The 14,868-nt window shown below is 32.4% G+C and overlaps 1 protein-coding gene across 3 annotated transcripts in view; it reads right to left on the bottom strand.

Moving 5' to 3' along the window:
• The window catches only part of LOC149078215 (uncharacterized), an 82,830-nt gene that overhangs the window by 32,710 nt on the left and 35,252 nt on the right, over positions 1-14,868 (bottom strand). For all 3 annotated transcript variants that reach the window (XM_089241810.1, XM_089241809.1, XM_089241811.1), the window contains 6 exons: positions 13,189-13,272; positions 10,231-10,369; positions 9,237-9,335; positions 4,506-4,864; positions 3,894-4,137; positions 3,274-3,498 (listed from right to left, as the gene is read on the bottom strand). In XM_089241810.1, the coding sequence (XP_089097936.1) occupies positions 3,274-3,498; positions 3,894-4,137; positions 4,506-4,864; positions 9,237-9,335; positions 10,231-10,369; positions 13,189-13,272 (1,150 nt within the window). The remainder of the gene's footprint in view (positions 1-3,273; positions 3,499-3,893; positions 4,138-4,505; positions 4,865-9,236; positions 9,336-10,230; positions 10,370-13,188; positions 13,273-14,868) is intronic.

The raw sequence follows: 14,868 nt of genomic DNA, 5'->3' as shown, positions 1-14,868 counted from the left end.
ATTGGAAAACCATTGCATTATAAATACTAGTAAATGTACCATATCATAGTGCAAAGGTAAGAATAAACCAAGTTTGACATATACAAGCTAGCATTGCCAAATTAAATGACATTTTAGTCCTACAATTTAGTATTTTGATCGCTAGATATATTTCAATGTTATGCGCAATAAGAGTATTGTTTTAAGTATCAGTGGTTATCTAGATAATTTAATAATAACAGAAATCAACATGGCGTACATGATGTAATAAACTTTTTTAAACACTTATCTGTTGTAAAAAGAGTACAGCAGATAGTTTATATCAATGCATATATATAAGCAGTTGAAGAAATTTTGGAAGGTCAAGAATCATCTTGAATCAAAGAATGTCAAATCGTTCCACAGTTTTCCATTCAATGTTCATGTTATGCTTTATTCAAATTTTATAAGAAAAAAAAAAACATATATTGTCCAAAATAATTCTGTCGGGAGTAGAAAATTATTTTAGAATCTTATTAAATATTTATTCTTTGTATAACATAGTCACTTTAAACATTGCATGCAATTAACGTGTGCATTTTCAATGGGAATTTTTATATCGAAAAGCAATATTTGAGGTTTTTGACAAGGGTTTTTGACGTGACAGTTTAAACTGCGGTTTAAACCGTCAAAAACTGCCATGTGTCAAAAACCTGCCAACCCTGGTCAAAATGACTGCCAGTGGCCCTTTTAGGTATAGCATATAGTCCAGCCCATCTAGTGTTAGCAAAGAATATTTTCAAAAACCTGTCATGGTCACCGCTCAGTGGCGTCCCTGACAAAGGCTAGAGGTGCATCAGGGTGCTGCAGTGCACAGTTTCAGAACCCCCGATTGTAATAAATTGTTATTTCTGTTGTTTATCGGCACCATATTGTATCATGCTGGGACAGCCTTGACTGTGATGTTTCACGTTAGAACGGCTTTGACTGCATGAAATTGTAAAACAGTTACCATCAAGTAGGTCTTGGTCGTTCTGAGTGTTAGAAAATACAAATGAGGTGTTGGCGCTGCAACCAAGCCTCTAAAGCTGGGTGTTGTCAAGGGAATTTCCCTCTCTTTCATATGTAACAACTAATCCATGAGGACCAATTTTGGTTCTCTTCGTTTTTTATTTTCTTTTTACTTTATTTTACTGAATTAAATTTTGTCTGTGAAACATGTTTACCATAGGATCAGCTAACACCTAGGAGATATAGGTTGGAGGGTCGACCGATTAAGTTGCCTCATCAAGGTTTTCCTTGAAAACACCACCGTGAAGGTCTGCAAGTGATAATTTCTTGTCCTACGGACTGAACTTCAATTTATTTTCTAGTTTTGTTAATTATTATCACAGAATGACCAAGGAATCCTAGGCAGAATGTGTTGATGAATTTGTTACATAAGGTATTAAAGCTTGTTATTGTGAAGAATGATTATCAAAGTAAGTGTTTTCTAGTGTGATAAGTGATCTTGCATATTTTTCCCAATATTTGTCTTCACTTATGAGGCTATTAATAATTAAATCAAACTACACATTTTTGAAGTCATATCTGAAATTAGTTGCAATTTGATCTTTTTTTTTATGTTTTCTTAGTATGTTTACATGTTTCTCTTGGCGACTGTATTTTCTGCCAAACGAGATTTGTGTTTTGATGACTGAAACAGCCAAATTTTTGTATGCAATTAACATTTTGAAAATTAAAAGGTCTAAGGAGTGTGCTACAGTACTTTTAAAACTTTGTGTGAAAAGAAATTTAATTTATGATTTTTGAAAAATAAAAGTTTTCAAAATTTATTCCAATTTCTGATTTGGAATTTTTTCCCACATGAAATGAACAGAAAAAAAATTTTAAAAATAAAAAAAATAGTCTTTTCATAAATTTATTTAGTCACATGAAAAATGAGATTTCCCAAAATCATAATTACCAATTACTTAAATTAAATGTATGCTGATTAAAAAGTTAATTAATTGGATTTTGGTTTTTGGAGGAAGAAGTTTTTCCCTTTTTCAGGGAGAATTTTTAGATCACTTCAGAAGAAATGAAGTGAACTACTACTAAGAAGGTAATGCTAATGGAGATGTTTAGATTTAAATGTTTTACTGCAAATATATCACAAATTGATGCGAAACTTGTTCAAAGATACATAAGTTGAGGTGGCATTGCATATATAAATTACGTAAATGAAAATCTTCTCAAAGTGAATGGAAGACATTAATGAAATAATGCTCAATAAAGAGCCTATGTAACCGTCACAAAATTTTGTAACAATTTTTAAAAAAATTTTTGCACAGGCAATTTTTTTTCTTAAAAGTTGATTGCCTGGTGAAGGAAAACTAGACATGTAAAGAAAAACATGAGAAAATTTAAATTTCTAAGATAGTAAGGGTGAGGGAAATAAAGTTTCACCCCCTCAAGAAACTTATTTTTATTTCACTAAATTTTTAAATTATTTATGAACTTGTTTTCTCAAGAAAGCCCTAACTTCAAACTTGTTGAATTAAAAAATCATGATTTTTAAAAAATTATCACTTTCTCGGAGGTTTGTCACAGAGCTCCTCCAAGAACAGCGCTAACTGAAAACAATAGAAGAGGGAAAATAACATGCATTGCCAAGTTAGAGATAGTACCCAACCACTGCAACTCCTCTAATGACAATCACAGTTTCATGTGGACCTGCGCTGCATGAAAGAAATGAATAGACTTGCTCCCTATATATCTCCTTGAGTGATTTGACCTTCAGACTAAGCGCATGGCTTTAGGGCCGGGACGCAATCAAATATGGCATATCTCCTTAAGTGAGAACTGAGAAGGAAAATAGAACCACAAATGGCAAAAGCTTGAGAACCACTGCAGTAGAGCCTCTAATACTGGAAATAAAAAGGGACACAAACTATTTTAAAGTAGTAAAATTTAAAATACTCAATGGTTAATGGGCTAAAATAAGAGCCTTAATCATAATAATGGGGTTAACCATTGTGGAAATTGGATTTATTCCTATTTTGTATAAATCAAACAAAATTAGTTTCTAAAATTTCTTTTGTCATTGGCGTCATGTACATTTCTTCTCTAGCCCACACATCTTTTTATTTATTTACTTTTGCTCGCTCGTTGAAAAAACTATTTGGCTTGTTCCATATATAAGAGGTTTAGATTCAGAGATATTACTGCAAGAATAAAAAGATTAATTTAGGCAAAACCAAGAATAGAAATATGCATATCAGTGGACATTTAATGCAATACATATTTGTGGTGAGCATTAATTTTTTTCCCTACCTTTTTTGCAGAACCTGAGGTCTGCTTGCAATGAGTACCTCCAACGGAGCTTCGACGCATGTGCGCAGCAGATATACCTCCATTTGGATTATCTTTGACACAGTTTACATAGCCTATTCCTAGTGGAGGCTGCACTGATTTACAGTTCATTTCGTTCCTTATTGTGGATGAATTGGTAAGAGGAGCTGTATCATTTTTTTCCTGAAGCCATTCATGGTGTAAAAACTGAAAAGGGAAAATCCTCAAGTTGAATTTACGAACTCAACTCAGTTTTATACAAATAGCAAAATGAAAACTATTAAAATACAAATCAGATTTTTGCTACATAGAACCGAATAGGAAAATTTGAATAAAAAAAAACAACCAGAAACAATTTTCACACTAGGCAGCTAAGCATAAATGATAACCAAGTCTATATTTTATTGGCAATGTCCAAGGTAAAAATAAAGTCACTGAATTATGTATAGAGAAGAATTGAGACAATGTAAATGTTGTAATAAACATTGTTTTCCATTGAATTTCTCTCATTATAATTCCTAATTTCTAACACTAGCATTCCCAATACAATACACACACACAAAGTATATTTTTATTTGGATAATTTTCTTCCTAATACGGACCCGTTTTGTTTTAGGCAGAACAGGAGGAGTTACTGGTGTTGTAGCCTGAGGAGTGGTACATGGCGACGTGACTGATGATTCAACTGATGCAGCATCACTTGCTTCCACAGAGGATGCTGATGATAGACACTGCAAGCCATTGTCACAGTAAGATGAAGCTTCATCATTGTTAAAAATGTCAGAGCCCCCACTATTACTTCTAGTCCTCCTCCTTGTTTGAGTTCCAGATCCTCTTCGTCTCTTCCTGAAATAACACAATTATTATTTACGGAATGACAAACAAAATTTGAGGAAATTGTCAATCAATAGCAAATATTTTAACTCTAATCAAAGAATTAAAATTGAGAACCAACTCGCTTATGATGTTTGAGCTGAACGAATGCCAGAACTCTGTCGCCAAGATCTTTTTCAGACCAGTTTTATGGCAGAGTCCGAAACAGAGATGTTTGAGCCAACATTCATTGTTGTGAACATGTATTTTTTTAGATGTTTGAACCAAAAAATATTTTCACAAAATCCAATCTACTAAGAGACCATTCTATGAGCCAGAACCAATAAAGATATCACAATTAAATATGAAAGTTACATGTTTCATTTTTATAAATAACTTACCCTTTTTTGTTTTTTGCACTACTTTGTACATTTGTGGAGGGCTTTTCTTCTTCCATAGATCCTACAGTACTATTTTCACTAACAAATGACATAGATGGTTTTTCTTCTTCTTTAATGGCAGAAATAGGTGTAGAAGCAGCTGTAACTGTAGCTGTTGAACTATTGCTTTCCTGTTTCTCCGAGGATGTTGATGAGGGTGGTGGTGGAGGAGGTGGTGGTGGTGGTGGTGATTCTTCTTTTTTATGACTTTGCAGCTTCTGATGAGCAAGACGATCCAATGCCTGTTGCCGTCTTTTTGCTGCTTTCTCCATTTGGTCAAAAGCACGCATTATGGCATCAAGTTTGCGTTCCTCTCTGGTCTAGAATTTTGAAGATTTATAAATGGAATGAAATCGTTAATTTTATTTGACAAACATTTTATGAAAATAAATTTATTTAAACATGCAATAGAGTACTGCTCATATATTTTCTATTCACATTACGTTTCATACTCTTTGAAAGATTTTTTACTTTTTTGCTGGAAAAGTGCTATAGTCCTTAAATTTTTTTATTTGAGGACTATTAAAACACTTTTCCAGGCAAAAAGTCTAAGGACATTCCTATATATATCATGGTTGATAAAAATCATGATTTTTTCAAAAAATGAAACAATATTGTAGACAATATCAAGTTTTAAAAGATCTTGATTTAAAAAAAAACAAAAAAACATTATAGTTTAGTATACAAATCATATTTTAACAGAAATCATTTTATGTTTGAAACAGTATTGAAATTTATGAGGGAAAAACAATGTGTGTAAACCCAAAATTTGGAAAAAGGAACCACAGCTAGAAGCATTTCGAAACTGTATGAAGTTCTTTCATTAGTAACAAAGAAAAAGAATTGGAAGATAATGAAAATACTCCTTATAGCAGGAGTTACTTGTGTTCCAGACAAAGAGTTGAATTGAAATGACCGGCAGCAAGAGAAAAAGGAGGAGGAAACTTATTGTAGATGGTTGCTAGATTTTTGAGAAGGGTGGTGTGCTAGTTAGATTGTTGGCCAACTGATTTGAGTTTTTGTTGATGTGGAATGATTCAATGAAGTCCGAGTCAGACGGTGAGGGGCATTTTTGAATAATTTTGGCAGAAAAAATGTCAAATTTATGGTCAAATGACCAGGAATGTTGGGCTATGGATGAGCAGTTCTTGGTTGGTTACGTATCTTCTATGCTCACAGGGCTCCCACTCGAAAAAGTAGGAAAATACAGAACTAAAAAGTAGGACAGAGGAAGGTCCCTTAGACAACATAATCATAGCATAATGAAAAAAATTCCTAAAATTTTTGTTTTATTTTTGAATTAACTTTTTTTCATAGCACTTTCAGTATCCTATAAGATTGACTCAAGCCAAAGCAAAATGACAAATGACTTGGTTACAAAACGAATTTTTGGCCAAAACAGTGTACTAGCAACCACAGAATTCTTTTCTATCTCTTTTCATACATATTACATTTTTTTTCTTTGGAGTCTTCCAAAGTGCAGAGTTTGTCAACTCTCTTCGACAATGCACAGCAAATTTTGAAGATGTACATTTTTTAAGAATGATGCTCCTTCGAAACCACTTTCAAAAGCATAGTGCAAAATGTATAAATTACAAGATCTGATGTAAATAAGGCAAGGTGTACCAGATAGTTTTATTGCGTTGTCCATCTTTTTTTTAAAGAGATTTGTTTACATTTTACTGTTCAATGCCAGTGTAATCGTTTTTGACAAATGAAGCACTTTCATTTCTGTAGCATTGTAAATATTGTTTGCCTCTTCATGCCTTAAAAATACAGAAGACAACTGAATGCTACTGGGTAGCATCAGAATCACCAAACCTAGAATGGGCCCATGTATCCAACTGTTTTCTAATGCAAACTGTTGTTTCACCTATTTGCACCATAATTTTGAATGATGAATGCTAGTTACTGTCCAAGATCATGAAGTAATAAATACAAAATTATTTTTTCCATCCAGGCAGAAGTTTTTAATGACTACTATACTTGTTGAACCCTCAAACTAAGCAAATGAAAAATTAATAAACTAAATGGTCCACATTCTGCTTTAATGTGGACCATTAATGATTCTGCCAAAGCAGAATCATTAATTGCAATCTCCAACATTCGAAATATCTGGCAATGTATTAATGATTCCCTGCTCAATTAAAATCAATTACACAAATTTTGTTGATAGGATTTGGTAAAAAAAAAGGAAAAGTAGGACATTTTACCAAAAAAGTAGGAAAAGTAGGACGAGTGGGAGCCCTGTGCTCATTTAAACGGTATTTGAGGGCACATTTAGTTTGACCGATATGATAATCTGCATTGGCATGAAATGCTGTAGATGCCCCAGTTGTTGAGTGAGTCAATGGGATCTTTCAGTTAAAGGTGCTGAGTTTATTGATGGGGTGAAAATCACAGAAAGATTGTATTTTTGAAGGATTTTTGCAATACTTTGGCTGGTTTTGGGTAGAAAGGCAAAATGATCAAGTTTTTGTTTTCAGGTTTAGGTTCGGTTGAGGAAGTATTTTTAATGAGTTTACTGTGTAGAATGTCAATAAGAGAGCTGCGGTAGCCCTGAACTCAATATCCTAAAAGCAATAGCAGTCGATCGTGACTACCGTAGCTCTATTATTGAAAATCTACACACCAAACTCATTAAAAATACTTCTGCAACCAAGCCTAAACCTGAACACAAAAACTTGATTATTTTGCCTCTCTACCCAAAAACTAGTCAATGTATTGTAAAAATCCTTGAAAAAAACTTTCCTGTAATTTTCACCCCCCATCAATAAACTCAGCTTCTCTAAACTGAAAGATCCCATTAACCCACTCAACAACTGGGGCGTCTACAGCATTTCATGGCAACGTGGATGCTCCTTCAAATATATAGATCAAACTATATATACATAAATGTGCCCTTAAATACCGTTTAAATGAGCATAGAAGATACGTTAACCAACCAAGACTTCAACTGCTCATCCATAGCCCAACATTGCTGATCATTTGACCATAAATTTGACTTTTCTTCTGCCAAAATTATTTAAAAATGCTTTACACCGTCTGACTTAGACTTCTTCGAATCATTCCACATCAACAAAAACTCAAAAGTTGGTCAACGACCTAACTAGCGCACACCACTCTTCTCAAAAATCTGCCAACCGTTTATATACTGATATGTATCGGTTATTTTTTTGTGAGCTTGTGCTTAGCTTTATGTTTTGTAACTGTGTTTAAAAAATTTTAAATAAAGGAAATATCTATAATAATTATATTTTCTCCAACAGCATCATTATCACGTTTCCATTTGTGATTGGCTCTGCCATTTTCCTTCTGTTTCCTCTTCCTTTTTCTCTTGTTGCCGGTCATTTCAATTCAACTCTGTCTGGAACAGCAAGTAACTCCCGCTATAAGGAGTATATTTTCACTATTTTCCAATTCTTTTTCTTTACTACTGATGAAAGAACTTCATACAGTTCCAAAACGCATCTAGCCGTGATTCTTTTTTCCAATTTTAGGTCTACACGCGTTTTTTCCCTAGTATACTGTCTCACTCAAAAGGTAATTCTAGCATTGAAATTTACCTCAGATAAAAAAAAAATCAGTATTTAGTCATAGATATATATATATAGGTTGACCATATGGCTCATATTCCCCAGGACATTCCCGTATTTTCATGTAATTTTGGCCATCCCAACTTTTCATAAAAATGTCCCGTTATTTCCCGTATTTCCAACAGTTTATTTGAATTTTCATTTATATCTTTAGCTATAAATTATATTATGGTAATTATGATTTTAAATATGAATATCATATCCTATTTGTTATTTTCCATAGAATTCATTTAAATCTAATGCTTCAATGCAATTGCGCTTCATTTTCTTTTTTGGGTGCCTTTTTGGCAATTTTAGCAATAATTAGCAACTTAGTATCAACTTTTTTTAGTGACAAATGACCACAATTGTCACCAAAAATGTGGCATCATTTTTAGTGACAATTAGCAATTTTCCCATATTTTTATCGTGGAAATATATATATGGCCAGCCTTTAAGCAGCGTTTTGCTGCCAGATTTTACCCAATATCTTTTCAAGCAGAGATACCTAACGTATGCGTGACCATATGTCCTGTTTAGAACATTGTCTCATAGCTCAACGTTTTTTTTTGCTCTACTCATTTTTGCCCAGCGGAACATGGTTTAAGAATTTAGTTTGGGGGGAGACAAAATTGATGGACGAAATTCACATAAGAAATTTTTTTCAAGCACTTTTTGGCACTAGAAAATAATTATTTTTTTTCAAGGATTTCTAAAAACTTGAGAATGAACTTTTTTTTCAAGGACTGTACACACCTTGCATTAAAAGACAAATTATAAAGTCATACAATGAAAAACTGAGTTTAACAAAGGACATATAATTTATGTAGCTAGATATAGTTGCTCATTTTTATAAACTTGTGCAATTAGTTTGTAAATGGGAAAGATGTAAATGGACAAAAGAAGGCATATTGTTTGGGTTGGTTTGTAAATAAGAGGTTCATAAAATCAAGCAATGACTATATTACTATACTAGATTTAAAAATGGCAAATAATTTATTTGAACTTCAAAGAAAAGAAAACCTTTACAAGGCCTCATTTCTACTTCTTGTTTGATAACCATACAGATATAAACTTCAAACACACACCATTTCAAAAATTTAAATGGAAAAAATACCATTTTCCTTTTGTGCTCTTTATTCTGTTCATCTATATCTTGTTCATCTTGTGAAACCCTGTTTTCCACAAATTCTGTTAATGGGTCGGATTGCATCATCTGGCAAGAAAAAATAAATAAATTGTAACACATTTTTCATACTCTTCTTTAATTGGCAGTTTCACTTTTTTTATTGCCTTATCTCTTTATATGATTACAATTTCTTTGACATACTTGAACGTATATACTCAGACATATTTAAAAAAGTCTTCAAAATTAAATATATATAAAATATAATTTAAAAATATAATGAAAGCTGTGCATAGTAAAAATGCTCCTGCGCACAGAAAATCAGCATGTACACCATCAGTTGATATAGCCTCACCATATTAAAGAAAAAAACTAGTCTACACAGGAGGTAAGAAAATAATTAGACGAAACATCAATTTTAGACCTGCTTTATAACCTATTTGAAGTTGTAGAACCATATTTTAAGTGAATGTAATCATATTTTAAGTGAATGTAATCATATTTTAAGTGAATGTAACCGTATTTTAAGTGAATGTAACCGTATTTTAAGTGAATGTAATCGTATTTTAAGTGAATGTAATCATATTTTAAGTGAATGTGAATAGACCAGACTTCAATCACTAATGAAAAAATATGTTTTGTTGAAAGCATTCCCAAAACATATTGCTCTAATCCAGCGGTTCTTCAACCTTATTTGACTCACGGAGCCCTTTTCAGTATATAATTTCTATTGAGGAGCCCTTTTTTGTGCATAATTTTTATGGCAGAACCTTGAAGGACTCTTATTTACTTATCTATCAAATTTACTGATTCATTTTATTTTCCTCGAGTCACCGCGGAGCCCCTGGGAGGTGCACATGGAGCACCGGTTGAGAACCGCTGCTCTAATCTATAAAATTATATAGGTTTAAAACACAAATGCAGGTTAGAATCAACTATTGAATTGAGGTTACTATGTAATGCACAATTGTGAATTTATTCAAACCTTGGGTGAAAGGCTGGAGGTTTTGATAGGAGACCCCTTCGAAGATTTAGATGGTGACATTGCTATACATGATAATGAATGATTGCTATCTTCATCTGTGGAATGGGTCAGCTGCCTCTTCCCTCTCCTCCTTCGTTCACTACAGAAAAAGAAAAATTTTTGAAAGAGGTATGAAACACACAAATATACAAACCAAATTTTGCTCAACAGAAGAGAAAAATCCAGTTTTTAAAACATAACTGACACAAAAAAACTATGAGTTTAGCCTTAAGGGTATAGCTTATTATCAAACAGAAAGTTACATAAGAAAGACAATCAGCTTGACTAATACAGTCAATTTGCGATAAGTGGAACTCCGATAGCTCAAATATCTGTTTAAGTCCAAGTTTTCACTTAGCTGCAGAACTTTTTTCATATAAGTCAAAGTTTTCAGGAATGAGCGAAATTTAAAAAATAGCATTTAGCAATAGAATTTAGCAGATTCATTTGTCTACTTGCAAAAAGTGAAAGACTTTCTCACGAAAGAAAGACAAAGACAGTCAAAAATCACTGCAGTTTTTTGAGAGAAATAATCTTGTATACACTTTATTTCTAATTCATTTAATTTATACAAGTATCATGTACAGGATGGTGCAAAATGAACGTTATGGTTTAAAGGCTTTATAACTTTTTTATTTTTGAATAAATTGTTAACATTATTTTGTCAAAATACAGCATATGAATGGAGAATATTGTTAACTTAAATGTGAAAAAGTATGTCTTGCAGGTGTTGCCCATTTTCCGCTTCACAAAGTCATGCTCTTTCCAACACATGTTGCATGACTTTTTTTTTGAAAATTTCAGGGGTTATGGCACGGATTTCATTGCGAATATTGTTTTTCAGTTCAGGTATGGTCTGTGGCTTATTGGCGTATACTCTTCCTTTCAAATAGCCCCAAAGAAAGAAATCTGGAGCGGTCAAATCCGGCGAACACGACGGCTAATTGAAATCGCTCCTACGCGAAATGTGCTCTCCGATCTCCCGTAACAGAACCATTGTGTCCCTTGCAGTATGGGGCGATTTATTGTTGGCACTGAGGGTCCAGTCGGCACATTAAAATGTTGACGATATTCACGCTGTGTCAGAATAACTGAGTTTCCGTTTGAAAAATAAAATTCAATGATTTTTGTTCGTTGTTCTATTGTGTACTGTTCCATTTCAGATTCCCCAAGCCTTCTTTACACAATTCTGAAGCAAAAGAAAAAATTCAATATTAAATAAAAAAGTTATAAAGCATATAAACCATAACGTTCATTTTGCACCACCCTGTATATGCGTCTATTTACATAATAAAGTATGTATATGTCTAGTTTATTTTAAATATTTTTTTCATTCAATAATTATATGATCAAATTGGAATAACTTATCTTTTCAAATTCCTTCCAGTAGTTTGACATGTTTTACTAATATGATAACCATATTGACTGATTATCACTGTTATTTTAATAAATCTTTCTTTTTCTGAAATCAGAATTTCCGATAAGTTGAACTAACAATAACTTGAAGTTTTTGTCAGTCACTATACATTCGACTTAGAGATTTGACTGTGTTATTCTTCAAACTTAATCCAGTTCATGTCAAATGTAAAGACAAATTATTCAATATAACACACCACAATATGAAATTTTCTCAATAATGAACAGCTTTTGAAACGTGTTGCTTTAAAACATGAGTTTGTCATCGTGTTATCAATGCAGCTCTTTTTACTGCCTCAACACAATATGAACATATACAAGTGATTTCCCTTTGCTTGATGCTAACGTTCTTGGTGGAAGAGGAGCATCTGAACACAGCACCACTCGGGCACTTGTTGTACTAAGATGGAGACTTCAAATTAATAGATGTTACATGAAATTTTAAACTTCATTCATAATATTGATTGCCATAAGTTTAAATTGAAAAACTATTTTTGCACATGGCACAAATCCTTTAAATAAATCTCAATGAGAATTTTGCTCTATTAAAAGATGTAGCTATACATATTTCCTTTATTGGCACACTCATACAAGCAGAGGCCAGTACAATTATCTGTTCGTCTTGATGGCTTTGTTAAGCTTGAGTTTGATTACAGCTTTGGTCACTTAAGCTGTTTTTCACTGGCTTCTAAACTTTAAAGAGCAGATGGTGACAAATTTTCCCATTGAATTGGTGTGGTCTATGACTACAACGACATTCAAAAAATGCAACATTAAATCTTATCACTGTTAAAAAACAGTAGAAGACTGCCCATCAATCAACTAACACACATCTCCCATACATCAATAAAACCACTCACTTGTAGGATACAACTCATTCCCCAAAAAGAAATGAAAATATAGTAAATTGCCCTAGGAGATAAACCAAAGTTGTGAATGGTTTACACATAGACTACAGCCATTACAGGATATTAAAATAGGGTATAAAGTCTCAGTGCATAGGAATACTCAACTGGAGATTAAATTTGGTTTAACAAATTATCACGAGTTTATTGACAAATTATATCAAATTTAGAACAATTATCATCTGGACAACTGGCTTTTTTTTAATGTTGCTTGAAAGCAAGTTAATTGATATCAGTGTAGGCAGGTATATGATTGTAATATTTATTCATACACAGTGTCAGCGGGTACACTGGGTTGGTGGGGTTCTTGATTTTTTTTTTTAGCACTAATCCCAAATCAACATGATCCAACATTGCAACCACTGAATCTGTTTTGTTTATTGTTTTTAAAATTAGTGAAACTCCTGGCACAAGAAGTTTAAGGTTACACAGGAGACTGTACGTATATTTCCACGACCTATTTTAAAAACTCCTTCAATCCAAGTTTAAGTCACAACCCATGGTTGAGATACCACCAATAAAGACAACCCATCATATATAAATTTACAGACAATCTAAGAAATAACAGCATAAAAAAATCATTCATTATATTAATCACCTCAAGTCATGAGCTAAATTCTTATGCAGTAAAATCCGTTGACAAGAATCAGTCCCACAAGCACAAGGTACCATCTCATGTTCACTAAAATCATGAAGAAATAAAAAAACTTTTAAGCAACATCTCTGGAACAAATTAAATAACCCCTCTACAAAATCCAAATTGGAAAAACAGTTAAATTTTTTTTTTAATATAAATTAAGCCAAGATTTATAAGAAATATAAATACGAAATACGACTTGCAATTCTCAGGTTTTGCATGCATTAAGGACCAATGTGTAAGGACTAATGTAGAACAGTTATGTAGATTTGTTATCCTGCTATGATCAATCACAGGAAACTAAAGAAGGAATTTTACAAATAATTACACTTTTTCAGTATGCATTACTTGATGTTCACAGATTAAGTTTAGATTACCAACAAAATTATATTGCTTGCTATTACTATGACCATATACATTGATAGCAAAATTTTGGTATCAGTGGAAAAATTTTGTGTCCTTTGGAACCCAATATGGTTATGTATGTGTTCATATCTTGTCCTTTCTATGTGGCTTTTGTTTTGTCTTTTAAATTTATTGTGTTTGTTTTTGCAAATAAAAAGGAAAAAATTAACCTCCCTGAACTTAACTTTAACTTTTCTTAAACCGTAATAAAGGGTTATGCAGTTTAAAAGATAATGTTTCAGAGCGAAGACCTCATATGATTTACCGTATTCCTACTTTTAGGAAAGAAATTTTTCGAAAACATTTTTATTATTTAGCTCCGAAATTATATAATTCACTACCACTAGAAATACAAAATATACCCACACACGCAGCATTTAAAAAATCATTATTCAAATTATTAATTTCAAAAGATGTAGACTCTTACTTTGACCTTTAGGAGGAGCAATAAAATTTATTCAATTTAGCTTTGCCACTTTAATTATGTATATTTTTTCAATTAAAAAAATTGTTCTTGTTCGTCTATGTATGTGCGAGTTTCATTTTTTTTTCATGTATTTTTTATCTAATGTTCTGTTTTATTTTACATTTCTCGCCATGCATTAAGAATTTGGTCTTTTTTGTGATGTGTATGTTTTTTCGTTCTTGATTTTTTTATCTTTACATATTTTTTTTATTTGACAGTGATAATTTTGTCTCTTTTATGTTGTATATGTCTTTCTTTTTTTTTGTTTCTATTCATGTCGTATGCTTGAATTTGATTTGAATGATTCCTTCCCATCTTGAATAGACAAATTTGCAACCCTCCTCTGGATTTGCTTATTTTTCTGTACACATTTAATATCAATAAAGAAATGTGTTTTTACATACTGTTCAAATGAATTATTCTGTTCTTAAGAGTATGAGGTCTAAAACGGATAATGAGTAATAATCTGTATTAAAAGAGAAGTGTCCAAGAGCTTCCAATACAGCACATAATTGTTTGTTTTTATATACACGCTTTTGAAAAAAATGATTTCCATCAGTTATTGAGAAGAAAATATGACGTATAACATGAAGGAAAACTGATAAGCATTTTCTGACATTCACATATTACAGTGACAACTCATATATTTTAATTTTGTATATACTTTGAATCAGGGCCGGAACTAGAGGGGGGCAACTGCCCTAGGCAAGAAAATTTAGAGGGGTAGAAGTTTTAGATGGGATCAAACACCACCATTATAGAACTATCAA

The sequence above is a fragment of the Pholcus phalangioides genome, unplaced genomic scaffold (assembly GCF_987345545.1).
Source record: "Pholcus phalangioides strain wild (caught in Gottingen) unplaced genomic scaffold, Ppha-v1.0 ptg000014l_1, whole genome shotgun sequence".
NCBI classification, from domain to species: Eukaryota; Metazoa; Arthropoda; class Arachnida; order Araneae; family Pholcidae; genus Pholcus; species Pholcus phalangioides.
Note: the sequence above shows the minus strand (reverse complement) of the source record. Positions and strands in the feature narration are given on the sequence as shown.